At 42.9% G+C, this 18,396-nt stretch overlaps 1 protein-coding gene across 1 annotated transcript in view; it reads left to right on the forward strand.

The window, feature by feature from the left end:
* Positions 1-3,840: 3,840 nt before the first annotated feature.
* Positions 3,841-18,396, forward strand: part of thumpd3 (THUMP domain containing 3) — a 59,775-nt gene continuing 45,219 nt past the window's right edge. Inside the window, exons 1-4 of the mRNA XM_084317793.1 lie at positions 3,841-4,081; positions 5,403-5,714; positions 9,258-9,335; positions 9,498-9,932. Coding sequence (XP_084173919.1) covers positions 5,466-5,714; positions 9,258-9,335; positions 9,498-9,932 — 762 coding nt within the window. The 5' untranslated portion in view covers positions 3,841-4,081; positions 5,403-5,465. The remainder of the gene's footprint in view (positions 4,082-5,402; positions 5,715-9,257; positions 9,336-9,497; positions 9,933-18,396) is intronic.

Genomic DNA, 18,396 nt, shown 5'->3' on the forward strand with positions numbered 1-18,396 from the left:
GTGCTACAGTGTAGGTTAGTTTATTAGGACAAGTGCATGACAGTATGGTTAGTTAGGGTTAGATTTTTTTTTTAATTCAGATAATGGTTGAAGAAGTGCGTCTTTAGTCGACGGCGAAAGATTGAACGTGTTTCGGCTGTCCTAACTGGGGTGGGTAGTTCATTCCACCATTGTGGGGCAAGGACTGAGAATAGGCGACTTCTCTTTGATGACCCTCCCGGAGCTTGGATACAAACAAAACGATAACAAAACAACGTGCCATGTCAACGTGACAACGTGACGGTCAAAAACTGTTAGGCTCTGCCAGTAACCAAACGCACCTGGCTCTCATCAGTCCTGTTACTCATTAAGTAGCTGAGTATGTCAACTACTGGTGAGCAATGGGTACTGATGCCACAAACTCATTTTGGCAGGCTGGCAGGCACAATGTATACAGGCAGAATTCATAAATACATAAAAAACAAAACAAATGCATAAAATATAACACATGGCACTATAACCATGTAAATTGGCTCTTACACGTCGGCCTCTAATTGTTAAATGTCATAACATAACAATTATAACATAAAATTAAAAACAAAAAGAGCCAAAGTGTGCCATAACCACAAAACAAATCAAATATTTGAGACTATTGCCTCGTGCATAACAAAACAAAACTTAGGACCAAGCCCGGTCACTGGTCATTCCAAGATCAATGTCTTGGCCTTTAAGCACCGAGCACCCCAAGCCGTTCTCGTCTGGGAAGGCCCCTAAAACTCTGCCGAGGAGCTGCAGTGTTGAAAATGCCAATAAAATCTCCCGCCATCTTGTCCATTGGCGCTCAATATCATCGGACAGAGCCTGAATATGCTCCGCTATTCTGTCCCCTATGGACAGAGCCTGAGTCTGGGTTAAAATCTTGCCCCCTATGGACAGAGCCTGAGTTTGGCTCCTTGGAGTCCAGACGTGTGACAGTTGTAGCAAAGCTGTTGCCTTCAACTCTGCCAAACTTGGACTGAGGCTGGAACTTGCTCCTGCTACTCAATCCATCCTTTATGGTTGGTTGATCCTGGATGTCAGGATCAACTCACGTGGTTGTCCTTTTGTGAACTGTACCAAAAAATATAAACAATCTGCTTTGTTGGCCTTTGCTTCAATATTATGCTCAAAGGATCTTATAAAGCTCCTGTAGTGAAGCGGGTCACCATCAAAGGCAGGGATGTCTCTGATGAATTGAAAATGGGGGACCCTGATGTAAACAAGACGAAAGTCTTTCTCTGGTCTGCATCCCCTTAACAATTGTGTGTATTGAGCTGTACTGTATTGTACCCATTCTGCAATCTGTTAATAAAGTTTTCAATCAATCAATCAATCTGGATGGTAGAGACATTGTGAGCTGTTGTTGCACAAGAGCATTAGTGATTTCATTCTGCCGTTGCAGGACTGTACTCAAGTCTCCTTGAAGTGGTATTTGAAAAGATTGATACAATTGTGGTGGCATGTGAAAGAGGGGTGGTTGTGCAGCAGCTCTACTTTGTGGTGGCATGTGAAAGAGGGGTGGTTGTGCAGCAGCTCCACTTTGTGGTGGCATGTTCCACAAGGAAGCATACTAGGACCGCTACTATTCCTAATTTATGCAAATGACATGTCGTCAGCTTGTGACTGCAACTTGTTCCTGTTTGCGGACGACTCAGCCCTGCTGGTCTCTGACAAGAACAAGTTACAGGTTGAAAAAGCCCTCAGCTCGGAACTAGGCAAAATCTGCATATGGCTCGCCGACAACAAACTATCATTACACATGGGCAAAACAGAGTCCATTCTCTTCGGTTCAAATAACAAACTCAGCAAGACCGACGGCTTCTCGGTTACAGTGGGTGACAATATTATCACAAGGAAAGATGAAATTACCTACCTGGGTTCCATCCTAGAGGCTAATCTTTCCTGTGACAAAATGGCATCCAATGTAATAAAAAAAGTCAACCAACGGACGCGATTCTTGTACCGGATCTCCTCTCTGGTAAACAAGAATACCCTGAAGACTCTAGCAGGAGCACTCATTCAAGGGTACTACGACTATGCTTGCACCTCATGGTACCAAAGCACCTCAAAGGCACTAAAAAACAAATTACAAACATCTCAAAACAAGCTAGTCAGACTACTACTTGACCTGACTCCTAGAACCCACCTCACCCCTGCCCACTTTGACAACCTAGGATGGCTTAGAGTAGACGACAGAGTACAGCAACTTGCAATGGGCCTGGTCTACAAGATACACTACGCGACCAAGGTACCCATGTACATGTCAAAATACTTCCCAAAGGTCAGTGAATACCACGATCACAACACCAGAGGGAGCTCCACAAATCATGTAAAACCCAGATTCGGCTCAAACAAGGGACTAAACACGTTTCGCAATTATGCCACATCAATGTGGAACGCCCTGCCTAAAGCTGTAAAGGAATGTGAATCACTACCCACCTTCAAAAACACTCTCAAAAAACACCTACGTGAGACTGCAATTCGAAACTGGCCCCTACAAATGTCCTAACCTAGTTGTACAGTAAATGACCAAGTAAGGCTTTGTCAATATTCCAATGTACAGTGTAAAATGTGTGTGTGTCCCCTACCCAACCCCCCCCCCCCCCCCCCCACCTCCAATGTACAGCCCTCACCCAACCCCACCCCACCAACCTCCTCCAATGTACAGTTTCTACGCCAAATGTATATACACTCCTTTTCTGGACACTTTTGTATCACAAACAGTACTGTATTTGCAAATCTGATATGTCATAAATGTATAGATGTAGCAGTACTGTCTATCTGTATGTCATGTATGTCATATATGTTATGATGAATTGAAAATGGGGGACCCTGGTGGAAACAAGACGAAAGTCTTTCTCTGGTCTGCATCCCCTTAACAATTGTATGTATTGAGATGTACTGTACTGTACCCATTCTGCAATCTGTTAATAAACTTTTCAATCAATCAATCAATGTGAAAGAGGGTTGGTTGTGCAGCACCTCCACCTTGTGGTGGCATTTGAAAGAGGGGTGGTTGTGCAGCAGCTCCACCTTGTGGTGGCCTGTGGAAGAGGTGATGTGTAACCTTTGGTTTGACAACAGGCTCTGGCATAGGAATATTGACTTGCTGTGCTGTTGGATTTAGCACAGTATGGCTTTAATGAGGATGTCCAGTATGATTTTGAAATGATTTTTCATTTTGTTAGTGGTACAACACACCACACAGCAGCTCTTTGGCATTTTGACGCACTGAAGAAAATGACCCTTGGTTGTGTTTAATTGGCCGCTTTCCGATCCGTTTTCTGCACTAAAATGAAGCGTACACAGTGTACCCCGGGTGAACTTCGCCCACGCCGTAGTTGCGTAGCAACAACAGACAGGAAGTGGACTTACTTACTTGCAGATCAGCGTGATTTTATTCCGTAGCCGCATTTCTCGGAGACGCTCTCTGATTGGCCGACGCCTGTTTCTACACTGGTTAAAAGCTTAGGCAATCTTCGAAGTTGGTTAAGGTTAGAGTTTGTCTTAGAGCGTGACGGCAAGTTCTTTCGACGGTTAAGCTTAGGCACTCTTTCGAAGTTGGTTAAGGTTAGAGTTTGTCTTAGAGCATGGCGATAGAACGCCAGGTAGTTTGCAGCATATATATCTATGGTTTGCAGGCTGTTCGACGCGGAAATGGGCAAAGACACAGCTCGTCACGCGATTGGGCAAACATGTCAGTGGCCAATCAGAGAGCGTCAGTCAGTGGCCAATCAGAGAGCGTCAGTCAGTGCCAATCAGAGAGCGTCTCCGAGAAATGCGGCTTGGTTTCGTAAGCACGCTGCAGATCCCATACCCCCTGCTTGCAATGGCAGGATTGGCAGCATAACCTTGGCCCAAGAAAGATAAAATATGAAACACTAGAATGTTGTAGCCCTAAATGATATATCTTTCTCTCTCGCATATGTTGTCTTTCAGCACTTTGACGCCCTCTGCCGACCTCGTATTGTAAACAACATGCACCCGGAAGTAGTGTGCAGGAGCGTCGCCTCGTGTTGACAGGTGACTGTGCCGAAACTCAAACAGGATCAAACGGACGCCGGTAAGCTTCATTGTCGTTTATTTCGAGAACTCAGCCGTTTTCAGATGTTTTGTTTTTCTACAGCTACTGACCTCGACTTTTAAAAACGAATATTAACTCCTTATAAATAGCTAACGTGTAAGCTACCCACATAACGTTAGCTATTGAGCATCAGGTTTATGTTGTGTGGAATACTTTTACGCTTGATTGATTGATTGATTGATTGATTGAAAACTTTATTAACAGATTGCAGAATGGGTACAATCAAACTAGTCAGACTACTGCTTGACCTGACTCCTAGAACCCACCTCACCCCTGCCCACTTTGCCAACCTAGGATGGCTTAGAGTAGACGACAGAGTACAGCAACTTGCAATGGGCCTGGTCTACAAGATAAACTACACGACCAGGGTACCCATGTACATGTCAAAATACTTCACAAAGGTCAGTGAATACCACAATCACAACACCAGAGGGAGCTCCACAAATCATGTTAAACCCAGATTCTGCTCAAACAAGGGACTAAACACGTTTCGCAATTATGCCACATCAATGTGGAACGCCCTACCCAAAGCTGTAAAGGAATGTGGATCACTACCCACTTTCAAAACCTCTCTCAAGGGACACCTACGGGAGACTGCAATTCAACACTGGCCCCTGTAAATATCCTAACCCAACCCCCTCCAATGTACAGTCATTTACCTAGTATGGTTTTGTCAATAGTCCAATGTACAATTTTGTTTGTTTGTACAGTGTCTCCCCCCCCCCCTCAATGTACAGTTTTGCTTGTTTATACAGTGTGCCCCCAATGTAAATTACCCAGTACCCAACCCCCCCCACCCAACCTCCTCCAATGTACAGTTTCTACGTCAAATGTATATACTCCCTTTTCTTGACTCCTTCTGTATCACAAACAGTACTGTATTTGCAAATCTGGTATGTCATAAATGTATAGATGTAGCAGTACTGACTATCTGTATGTCATGTATGTCATATATGTCCTGATGAATTGAAAATGGGGGACCCTGATGTAAACAAGACGAAAGTCTTTCTCTGGTCTGCATCCCCTTAACAATTGTGTGTATTGAGCTGTACTGTATTGTACCCATTCTGCAATCTGTTAATAAAGTTTTCAATCAATCAATCAATCAAACCCATTCTGCAATCTGTTAATAAACTTTTCAATCAATCAATCAATCCCCCATTTTCAATTCATCACGCTAGCTAACATTAGATGGTCACGTCAAAATTACAGGCAAGATGTTGCTTGAGTAATGTTGTGGCCTTGTCAGAAATCAAGTAAAATATTAAATTGCAATGTGTGTGCTCTGTCTCAACCGAAGTTCTCCCTCTTCCGCGCCGAAGTTGCATTGCCATTTTGGTCCAGCGAGGGGCAGCCTACAACTATGGCATCACCACTGGGAGATGGGGGTGGACAACAGAGCCCCATGGCAGAGGAAATCCATCTGAAGTCCTCTGACGAGATGGAAGCCAGTAGTGGGGGCATAATCACAGTGACCCTGGGAGCGACAGTGCCCACTGGCTTTGAACACACTGCTGCTGAAGAGGTTAAGGAGAAAATGGGGGTTGATGCACGGATCAGCAAAGATCGTGGTCGCATATACTTTCAAATAACTACTGATAACCTTTTCCAGGTGAGATGTGACTCCGGTATCATATACAATAAATGCTTCTTTCATTGTTGGCTTAATATGTAATATCATGTGTTTCCATTGTCAAGTTAAAACTGCAGTAGGCAACTTTGTAGCCCATTTTGTGACTGATGCACGCCAACAAGGTTTGGCCAAGTGAATCCATAGTCCCTTGCTCCTCAATAGGAAACTAACCTAGATTTACCATGAAGACCTGGTCCTCCCCGAACTGTTCGTTATACAACTATCGCAGAGAAATGTCAAAGGTACTCACAGTTGCACGAGGGTCTTGGACAGATAATCGCAATGGTTTGAAAGATCGGCGTTGCTAATAAACATTTAAAATAATTTTTATAAACTGGTCAACAAAGCTTTATTTCCGGCATTGGGTGCCTGATGCGCATGAACTGTGATCACAGCGCAGGCTTATCAGGCAGCTAAAGCCGTTTTGAGCAGTGTTGACCAGTTTATAAAAATTATTTAAAATGTTTATTAGCAACGCCAAGCTTTCAAACCATTGCGATTATCTGTCCAAGACCCTTGTGCAACTGTGAGTACCTTTGAAATTTCTCTGTGATACTTTTATAATGACCAGTTCTTCATGGTAAATCTAGGTTGGTTTCCTATTGAGGAGCAAGGGACTGTGGATTCACTCGGCCAAACCTTGTTGGCGTGCATCACAGTCACAAAAGGGGCTAGCAACTTTGGAGAAATGAGCAAGAGTGATTCTCTATGATGTCTAGCTTTAAGGAGATAGTGTTCCCAAATACTGACAGAATTGTCATGGGGCACAGGAAGAACATAAAGTAATTCTTAAAATGTCCCTTTGAGTTCTTTAAAATTACAGATGTTTCACTATGACTTCTTATTCACTCCCAGACATATCTATACACACTACTACTACTAGGGGGGGCCTCGCTCTCTCTCTACACATAACCTTCAACTTGTACATATGCACACACAGCCCTCTCATATGTATATCCAGATATGAAGCCTCTGTACATCATATCTATAATTCCAGATCACATATACAGTAGGTCCATAAATATTTGGACTTCAACACACTTTAGTTTTTATCATTTTGGCTCTACACCACAATGGATTTTAAATTAAACAATCAAGATGTGCTTTAAGTGCAGACATTCAGCTTTAATTTTTAGAGTATTTACATCCCAATCAGGTCAACGGTGTACGTTTTTAAGGGACCAAAAGTAATTGGACAAACTAACAACCCATGAATAACTTTTAATACTTAGTCGATGACAGCAAGAAGTCTGGAAGCCATAGACCTCACCAGACACTGGGTTGCGTCCCTGGTGATGCTCTTGTCAGGCCTCTACTGCAACTGCCTTCAGTTCCTGCTTGTTCTTGGGGCATTTCCCTTCAGTTTTGTCTTCAGCAAGTGAAATGCATGCTCAGAATTGGATTCAGGTTAGATGATTGACTTGGCCATTACATAACATTCCACTTCTTTATCTTACTTTTGGTCCCTTAACTCTTTGGACGCCACGGACTTGAGCATCTTTTGTTCCTACCACGCCAACACTCTAAGAGATAGGAATAAGTGGCAGTGTTTGCAGGGCTATATCTATATTCTATATTATAGCTATGGATACAATACTATGGCCCATTTGACATCAACTATCTATCGTTCATACTAATATGTCCACTTAGTTTAGTCTACTCCATTAGCTGTACTGTTAGCTCGCCATTCTTTAGAGATCTAGGCTACAGGGCAAGCCATTTTGCAACATGTCATTCTGTCAGTAAACTATCCTTAATGAAAGACTCTTGTCCGTGTATCTTCTGCCCCGTGATAATTCAGTCAGTATTTGTCAGAGAGAACCCTCCAGAATAGGTGTAACTGGGTCTGCTCCATAGACAATTAATGGGGCTCTGTCTTTATGAGGCCATACAATGTTTGTATGAGCTCTTAGGTTTTTAATTCAGGTTCAGACCTACTAGCACTGTTAGAGTATAAACCTAATTTGGGTGTAAGAGCTCACAAACATTTAATTTTTTTTTGATTAACTTTTTATCCCATTTTCTATTTTTCTCCCATCCCAATTTTCATATCGTCCAATTCAACCCTCCCCTGTCTTCGAACGTTGTTTCTTGCCTCCCACAAGCCGGCTGCAATGTGGACTAAGTCATACATAGCACGAGTCCCCTCCGATACTCGAGGTAACAGCCGTCGCATCTTTTCACCTGCGCGGCTCGATCTTTCAGCGTCAGGGGTCTGGGCTTTGGAGGGGCCCCGCCCCCGTCGCTTCTTGATTATACTGCGCAGGCGCACCAACCGACCTGTAGGAGTCGCTGTCCACAACGCCCGATCCCCACCCTTCAGTTTCCCTCCCCGTAATACGGCCAATGTGTATTACTGTGGACGACCAGCTAAACTGAAAGCAATGTGGAGAGCGGGGCTCGAACAGGAGGCATCCTGTTCGAGCCCAGTCTCCAGCATTCGTTGCGAGCGCCTTGCCCACTGTGCCACGTTCACAAACATTTTATGGATAGAGTCCCATTTATTGTCTGGACAAGCCCCAGATTTGACATCCCAGTTACATCACCAATTGAATGGTTCTGTCTGATATCTATCTTTAGGAGAAGGTCGTGTGTGCTCACAAATACTGACTGAATTGTCCTTGGTCACAGGAAGAACATGTGAATTCTTAAAATGGGTGGCATTCCCCTTTTAAAGGATAGTTACATCATTATGCACATTGGTAATGTCATTGGTGGATGGTTATCACCAATCAGGGGTGCAGTCGTAATATCAGAACTGCCTGGACGCCACGTGCATGCGCTTGTACGCGCACGCGCATACATGTTCCCTCGTTTGCGCACAGAACAGATGATTATTATGCATAAATAGTAGGAAACGTGTTTGTATAGGAAATTACTAGTTTTAGTTTAGTTTTTGTATATATTGCCTTGAAATAGAGAAGCTGAAAAAGGTAGCAGCATGTAGCCTTCAATATATAAAGAAATTATATTGTCAACAGATATGGTTGAAAAACAAACAATGTTTTAAATGTAATTGTAGTTACAATTTCTTTAATTGAATTAACTTAAACTAGAAAAGTAAATACAAACTAAATTAACAATGTAACTTAGTTTACAGAAGGACAGTTTCCTTCTGAAGCACAACTTAATGCCTCATCCTTCCAGTCGGGACCATTTGTCACATAGTGAGAGGTTCCACAGATCACGCAAACCCCCACAGGGCTTGTATTTTGGTTTGGCTCTTCTCGTTCTTTGTTATACTATCGGTATCCTATTATTATGCAAAGTCTAGGTGATAGATAAGTGCCGGGTACTTGGCCCACGGCGCGACGAGTCCAGTGAAAATTGTGAACTCATTTTTGTGTGCGCGCGTGCACATCCGAGTGGGACCACCACTGCATCACTGGCTACAATTAGAAGTAGCTAATGCTCACTGTTTCTGTTTTTAATTCTCCCTTTGATTTCAAGTGTTTTCATTCCACTATCCTTAATATATTATAGTGTAATACCTTTTATTTATAAAATGTTTTTCCATCATAGGTCCATCATCTCAAATCTGTGGATAACCTGTTTGTTGTGGTTGAAGAGTATGACAGCTACCAGTTCAAAGAATCTAAGGTAGACATTACATGACATACAGCGCCACACACAATTACTCACTTATTATGTTGTCATAGAAATATATAAATAAAAACTGTTAAACTTGTAAGTTTTTTGGCACAAGAGCATCTGTTGCTAAGGGCCAAAAATGTCAAATCGAATCTGTTTCCTACTGTAAAGGAGGAGACATTGAAGGACTTGGAGCAGCTTGCCTCCAAACTCCCCTGGACCAACGCACTGGAGGTCTGGCGACTGAACAACTCCCTGAAGAAGAGAAGAGGTCGCCGGAGAGGAGGAAATGTCACCAAGGGGAAACCTAAGGGCGAGGGGAACAAAAACACAGTGGAAGCGCTCACAGCCGACACGGAGCGGCTAGAATTGGAACCGGACTTGCCCTCTGAAGCCCCGGCTAAGGAGGAGGAAGGCACACCGGATGTGGAGAGCCAGGACTCGGAGGAGACGGTTCCAGAAGCCAAGCTTATCAAGTTCCGCGTGACGTGCAACAGGGCCGGTGACAAACACAGCTTTTCCTCCAGCGAGGCGGCCAGGGACTTTGGCGGAGCTGTACAGGAGTTCTTCCAATGGAAAGCGGACATGACGAAGTTTGATATTGAGGTAAGCAGCACGCTCGTTACAACCAGAAGGGTACACGCTGAATACCTTCTCACCAGCCAAAATAAACTCCATTGTCTGTGTGCTTGTCAAGAAAATTTTTGGAAGGCGTGCCTCTGTGATTAATTATAGGAGAAAACTAAGAAAGAATAACGGCTCTGGATTTAAATATTTTCCACCTGCTGTATATCGCGGATCCAGTGGCCACACTTCCACGTGTCCTTCACATACTACACGAGTTTGGTGTCTCTTCTGGTTATAAATTAAATTTAAACTAGTGAACTTTTCCCCATAAACTCATTGGCTAGAAATCTCCCCCCCTCTATGTTCCCCTTCAAGCTTTCCCCAAGCTGCTTCCGTTACCTTGGCATAATGATAACACGTAAACATTCTAATCTCATAGCGTCCAACTTCACCCCTCTACTGGAGCGCACTAAGCAGGATTTTATCAGATGGTCGTCACTCCCTTTATCACTTGTTGGCAGAGTGAATACTTTGAAAATGAACACATTACCGAAATTTCTGTATTTATTTCAAAATATTCCAACCTTCATTCCAAAGTCATTTTTCAAAGCCCTCGACAGGGCAATATCAGATTTTATCTGGAATAAACGCCCAGTCCGAATAAATAAAACGGCTCTCCAGAAGCCTAAATCGCAGGGAGGCTTTGCATTACCCAATTTCTTGGCCTACTATTGGGCTGCAAATATTCACAGTATTCTCTATTTGAGTCATTCCCATTACGGACATTGTCAGTGGGTGCCGGCATGGGTGGACATGGAAAGGGCATCTTGTTCTAGAACATCTTTGCAATCCTTAATTTGCTCTTCGCTCCCAGTCACAACCGCCCAGTACACCAACAACCCCTTAGTACAACACTCCCTCCGGATCTGGACCCAGTTCAGAAAACACTTTGGTCTCCACGCCATGTCACCATCCTCGCCTGTCCACAAAAACTTCCTTTTCCCTCACTCTATGGTGGATGAAGCCTTCAGCAACTGGTTTAAGAATGGCATTATGAGCATTTATGATTTGTACCAAGACAGTTCATTTAGGTCTTTCACACAATTTGCCCCTAAAGTTTAACTTACCAAAAACAATATTTTTTAGATATTTACAGATACGTTTTTTTTTAAATTAGCAATCTGAATTCATATTTCATCAACCGAGTTTACCGTTGGTAAATCAGCCACCCCAGGCGCTCAGATGTGAAAAAAGCGCCCCCTATCGTCTCCCAGATGGTAATTCACCCTTTTGGATTGGACTCAATGAAAATGCATGAGAAAAAAAAAACCAGACTCCACATTTGACTTCTCACGCATGTAACTGGAGCCGATCAGCTTCATGCTGGACCCTCAGCACAGCGTGGTTACTGTGTTTTACAGTATACGCGTGGGATCAATAAAATTATCGATTTTTGGAATGGCTATCAGGAATTGGAATAATCCATTTGGATACCATCTGATCTCAGGTAAGGAATCTATTTTACCAGTCTTAGGATAATCAGACCCGTTTTCACGGAGATATAAGCTTTTCCCCTATAATGTGATATGGCTGTTTGACTGTAAGAGCGATCAGGAACTGAGAGAATCGATTTTCAGCGAGCGGCACCAGCGTGCACACGTACACATATACTATCGATAATCTAGCGTTTATTTGAAAACTATTCATAAATAGGCAGAAAAATGACCGTTCTAGAATATTACAGAACAGGGCGATTATCATGGAATCTCTTATTTTTTCCGTGAAAACGAGGGCTTTTCAAAATGCTATAAAACGGAAATGAACCGATAAAAAAGCAATTACACATGCCCTCTTATTGCATTATTTGGTCTGACACCGGAGAACGCTGCAATATCTATTGGGCAATCCAATGCCATGGCCTTTGCCTCACTCATTGCCAGATGCCTCATCCTAATCAACTGAAAGGCAGCCACTCCCCCTTCACATTTACACTGGATGAGGGATGTTATGTCTCTTATACATATAGAGAAAATCAGATTTACAACACAAGGCCACACAGATACCTTCCACAAAACATGGCAGCCCTTCCTACTTCATTTCAAAACCCATATGACTCCTTCCAAACTTTGGACCCCATCCTTCCCCCATCTACCTTCCTGACACTGCTAGCCCACGTATGGCTGGGGAGATGGCATTGTGGTGGTCTGCTGAGGGTGTTCAATTTACTTTCCATTTTATTTGTTTTACCATCTGGAAATTATGCTACTAAAATGGAGAGTATTACTTATATTATATATTATTATTACTTATTATTAGTCTTTCCTATTTATATTTTGTCTTATTTTCTTTTAATTTTACTTCATTTCTTTTTGCGTAGTTTTGTCTGTCACATCTGTATTTATGTTTAATTATTAAAATTTTCTTTTATTTTTATTTTTTATTTATGTGAATTATAGGGGTGCACCGATATATCGGTCGGGTATCGGTATCGGCCGATAAGTGCCTTGTTGAAATCGTCCGATAAGCTCAAATGTGCCGATAGCAGTCGCCGATAAATAACCATCAATTTGTGTAGCGTCAAAAGGCAAAAAGAAAAAAAAGTTCACTCGCGACCTACCTGCACAACGCCCGCCGTCCCCCCCACACACACACACACAAGCTACTGCATCAAAGTTACTACTTATGATTAACAAGGCATTCGTTTTGTGGCATTAACGTTATATAGTTAGTGTTACACGGACAATAACATCAGCATATTATTATTAACATTAGTTAACGCTAGCTTTCGGTTAGCTGTTCAATGCTAATAACACAACCAAGCGAACCCATCAGAGCTCCCCATCAACACCGCTCTGTCGGGAGGATGGTATTTAAGAAAGTATCTGCTGTTAAAATGACACAAACATTCGTTTTGTGGCATTAACGTTATATAGTTAGTTACACGTTCAATTACATCAGCATAGTATTTACCCGAAGATAGCAAGCAAGCCGTTCATAGCTCGGTTCCATTCCGTTGCTCATTCCGTACCCAACTACACATTCTGCAATCTGTTAATAAAGTTTTCAACCAGACAAATGTATAGAAAGGCTTTGTTTTATTATAACATTTGTTGCAGTAAAATCATTGTGTCTCGTTTGGCCATCCTGTGGAGCGCGCTGGTCGGCGGGCACTGCCGGGCAGCTAACGTATTAGCTTGTTGTGGTTCTGAGTTTGACTCGCAAGCAGATCAATGGCGGCATGCCCTGAAGTAGAAAATGAATAAACGCTTGCCGATTGGTGGTAAGAACAGCAGGAGGTGGGTGCTAGCGGTGTGGCGTAATTGGCCGAATCGACTGTCAATCAAAATGGTTCCATTGCATTGGTTGAAAGCTCTGGTTGAGAGAATAGTATCCCGCTGCAGGCCGCCAGAATGGTTCCATTGCATTGGTTGAAAGCTCTGGTTGAGAAAATAGTATCCCGCTGCAGGCCGCCAGACGATACTGGGAGAGGGACAGTGATACCATAAACACATTTCTTGATGTTTCCTTTTTTTAAGTAAGTAAAGAGGCCTACAAATACAAACATACACATACAAATATACAGTAGTTTCATTAAAAAATTATAAATTTTTTTTTACAAATACTTATTTTTTGCCACAAGTATCGGTATCGGTATCGGCCGATTGTGTTAGTTGAACAATCGGTGGCCAATTTTCATATCGGTGCATCCCTAGTGAATTATATGTATGTTTGTCGTTGCCCGCACTGGGTGGGATGGGGTGGGGTTAGGGGATAGGAATGGGGAAGGAAATGGAAGTTGTATAATTTGGATAACTGAAATGTATAAATCTGCATAAATTCTTCCAATAAAAAAAGATAAACCATATAAATATTTTCCATCAAAATAATAATTTGCACGGTATGGAACAAGTTGGTGATAGGAGCTAGTTGTACATTTTATAGGTTGACCTTTTTGAATTCATGAATCATGTCGTCATGATTTCAAAAAATTCTTTTCACCAATAGTCACAAAAAGAGACAGGTTTCCATTAATTGCCTATGGAGTACAGCGATGAGGAGTGGGGAGGAAAATGTAATAACTAACTAAGCCAGAACACAGATGCAGACACAAACAGGCAGAGACGATGTGGAATCGGAGAAAACCCAAATGACGTATTTAATTAGAAAAGAATAATACGGGCGGCTGATTGGCGCAGTCGGCAAGGCGCTCACCACTAACGCAGGAGACGCTGGGTTCGAGCCCAGCTCTCGGCGTTGCTACCGGCAGGAAGTAGCAGGGGCAACGTGAGCCTCCCACACATTACTCCTCGCCACAGAGTTCGAGCTGCTGCGGTGAAAAGATGCGACAGGCTGCCTCCTCGTGTACCGGAGGGGACACGTGATGCAAGGCTTCTGTCCTCACTACAGCTGACCAGTGGGAGGCATAGTCTAGCAACGTTCAAGACAGGGGAGGGAAGAATTGGATAATACGAAATTGGGATGGGAGAAAAATAGAAAATGGGGAGAAAAAGTGGATAAAAAAAAGAAAGAAGAATACGGAAACCAGGTCTCTAGGCAGTCCAGGGAGCGTCTATTCTTTTACCAACGGATTTCCAGTTCCGCGTCCGCGATCTGATTGGCCACTGACGTTTCTGGTGCGATCTGATTGGCCACTGACGTTTCTGGTCATGTGACATGTGCGCCCAATCGCATGACGCGCCCATTTCCGCCTCGAACAGCAGCAAACTACCTAAAGCCTAGTTTATCACTGGTTAAGCTTAGACGACTCTTTCGAAGTTGGTTAAGGTTAGAGTTTGGAATCAGGGCTGGTGTTCTCGCCCTGCTCTAAGACAAATTCTAACCTTAACCAACTTCGAAAGAGTGCCTAAGCTTAACCGGTGGCAGAACTTGCCGTCACACGATTGGCGCGACCAGAAATGTCAGTGGCCAATCAGAGCGCAGAACGCGAACCCGGAACTGGAAATCCGTTGGTAAAAGTATTCGGGCGTCCAGGGAGTGAACGAGTTTGATTGATTGATTGAAAATGTTATCAACCGATTGCAGAAACGGTTCAACAATACAATACAGTACGGCTCAATACACACAATTGTTAACTCATTCAGCACTAGGGGTCGTTGTTTACCTTCTGGGTAGAAGGCCAGCACTCTGTTCAATGGGGAGAAAGCCAAACTTGCGAGTGCTTAAAATTTATGAAATATTATAGCTAATAATATAATAACACTGTAGATTGTCAGTGAGTTGCTTCTGGTCAACATGCAAAAAACAGATTGTTTTTTCATCCGTACATTTTAGTTTTATACCGTTTTGAATATGAGTATAGTTTGGGTTAGGGCTGGGCGATATGGAAAAAAATCATATCGCGATAACGATATGATAATGTTATCATATTTCTCGATATCGATAATTATCTAATTGTTATAAGTATAATTTCTTTTTTTTTAACAACAGATGTATGTTTATTTTGCAGCAATTCTTTGTCATTGCCGCCATCTTTAGTGTTACATCCCCTCACACTCCAGTTCTCAGGCTGCAGCTGGTTTAAAAGCGAAAGTAAACCGGCTTCTCTGCTGGCTGTGGCTCCAGGGGAGTTGAACAGTTCTGGCTCTGCTAGTTTATTTTCGATCTTTTGGCGCTTTTTTGGTGGACAAACCACCGCACATGTGCACCGTGACTCGTGACTGGAGTCTAGTTCTGCTAGCAGACGGTTTCAAACTGAATTTTAAATTAGAAAGCAAACAAAATAAATGGACAAGAGAAAAATAAATCTCAATTTGGTCAGTATTGTCATTTGGACAAGCAAAGCCATTACTTTAAGTTGCAGGCAAGAAAGACAAGTCTGTCCACTGTCTCTGGTTTTAAAACTGCCCTGTTGCAGGTCACAAAAAAATAATAATAATATATATATATATATATATATATATATATATATATATATATATATATAAAAAAAACTTTTTCGATTTTATTTTTAATTTCGATATTCGATATCGATTATTAAAATATATCGCGATATTTATCGTTATCGTTATATCGCCCAGCCCTAGGGTGATTCTTAGTAATCCCAGGAAAAGACGCGATAATAGCCCTTTAGTGAAAACCAGTTATCGCGTTGTAATTTTTCACCTGATTATCGAATCTTCCTGAAATCAACGCTAGATTATCGTTATTATCCTTCCTCATGCACGCATGAAATGGGGCTTGTAGCGGGGCGCTCCCCCGCCCCCCACTGCCACCAATGGTACACACACACACACAGGCAGCTTCGCTCGCGGGAGAAAAAAATATCAGATCAATGCAAGATTGGCGGCCGGGTAGCACAGCGGACTAAGCGTCTGTCTACCACCGCAGAGACACTGGTATCGAATTCGGCTGTCAGCGGTGCCTCCGGCCTGGCCGGTCGTCATACTGGAACAATTGGCAGTGTCAGCGGGAGGGAAGCCGGTGGGTGGTAATCTGGTCGTTGTAAGGGTCAGGGCGCCTGCACAGTGAGGGAGGGAAATGGTGAAGGTAGTGTGACCTCCCACGCGTTACACTTCACCAATGAGAGTCCTCGCTGCCAGGTGAAAAGAGGCTGCTGGCTGTCTCCTATGTATCGGAGGAAGCATGTGATAGACTTCAGGGCTCCCTAGACCAACCAGTGGGGGGCACATGCACGCAACGACCAGGAAGGGGAGGGGGGGAATTGGCATAACGACTAAAATTGGGATGTGAGGAAAAATACAGAAAACAGGAGGAGAAAGTGGATAAAAAAAAGATCAATGCAAGATTGTATATATAGTGTCCTTACCTTGTCTCTGATGTAATGCAAAAAAAAGAATCCAATTACCTGATCGCCATTCCAAGTACTGCTTGTGGAGGAACGTCCCACGTTTTCCGGCATTGCATATAAACGAGGGGGGGGGGGGGGGGGGCTAGTTGATGCATCGTTGTAAACGCTTGTCCTGCCGGAGTATTTAAACCCCGTCAGCACGGCTCAGCTCGGCCCAGAAAACAAACGACATTGTTTCAAATGGAGTGCAATAGCGGCCGAAGGCGTTAGAGCGCGGTATTGACCGTCTGCCAGCTCAGACACATTCAGAACAGTATGCACAGCCTGCCCCGATGAATTATGAATGGCAATAGTGAATAAAAGAAATAACGATTAAAACCTGACTTTTCTCGTGATTGGCGCTCAAGTGATGCAGGGCTCTACAGTGCAACCATATTGCTCGCATATGCCCCTAGAAATATGTGTGTGCGAACCGGAAAAATCAATTACTGTGTGCGAGTGAAGATTACAGCCTCAGTCGTGCGTTTTTTTCCGATGATAAATCGTTAAACTACAAGTCCCACATTGCACTCAAGCCAACGGTCCAATCACAGTAGAGTGACGTGACTGGTTTCAAGGGAAAGAAAGGAAATGACCAATCGGAATCTCTCATTTGCTTTTTTACTTCCTGAAAGTCCGCCATTGCGATATGCGAGACTTTCCCGAGACAGTAACATTAAATGAACTTATTCTAGTCTTACCAATAGCAATAGATTTTAGAACACCTAGATTTATCGATAGCAATAGTAATATAACGTTAATGCAACAAAACGAATGCCTTGCTTTGCTAACACTTTGATCGCCGGGGTTAAATTCATAATTTACCATCCCTCGCCAGCCCTATTTAACATGGAGAAGTTCCCCTTCTTTGCAGGGCTATAACTTTTTAAATTGTATTGCTAAATTGACATTACTATGGCCCATTCAACGTCTTATATCTATTGTTCAGGGTGTAGCAACGTTATACTTTTTCATTCACATATTCATACTAAAATACTAGGGGTGCACCGATATATCGGTCGGGTATCGGTATCGGCCGATAAGTGCCTTGTTGACTGCTATCGGCCTATCGGCCGATAAGCTCAAATGTGCCGATAGCAGTCGCCGATAAATACCCATCAATTTGTGTAGCGTCAAAAGGCAAAAAAATAAAAGTTCACTCGCGACCTACCTGCACAACGCCCGCCGTCCCACACACACACACAAGCTACTGCATCAAAGTAACTAGTACTTATGATTAACAAGGCATTCGTTTTGTGGCAGTAGCGTTATATAGTTAGTGTTACACGGACAATAACATCAGCATATTATTATTACCCATAGCAGCAAGGCATTACTCCGAGTCCGTTCATTAGCTACCGGGAGATGCAAGACTAACGTTACTGGTGAAAATGTGATTTGCGTTGGAATACTCCTTTGTCAACTTGCTGTACTTTGCTTGCAGGTCTGCAGCCAGCATTATGAATAGTCCCAACTTTAGCCAAGGTAACGTTATGGCTAAACCTTTAACAATAGTTAACGCTAGCTTTCGGTTAGCTGTTCAATGCTATTAATAAAACAACTCCCCGTCAACACCCTCTCTCTGGAAGATGGCATTTAAGAAAGTATCTGCTGTTAAAATGAAGTGTTACACGTTCAATAACAAGCATATTATTTACCCGAAGATAGCAGTAAACAAGGCATTACTCCGTTAGT

The sequence above is a fragment of the Notolepis coatsorum genome, assembly GCF_963971535.1.
Source record: "Notolepis coatsorum genome assembly, chromosome: 6".
NCBI lineage: Eukaryota > Metazoa > Chordata > Actinopteri > Aulopiformes > Paralepididae > Notolepis > Notolepis coatsorum.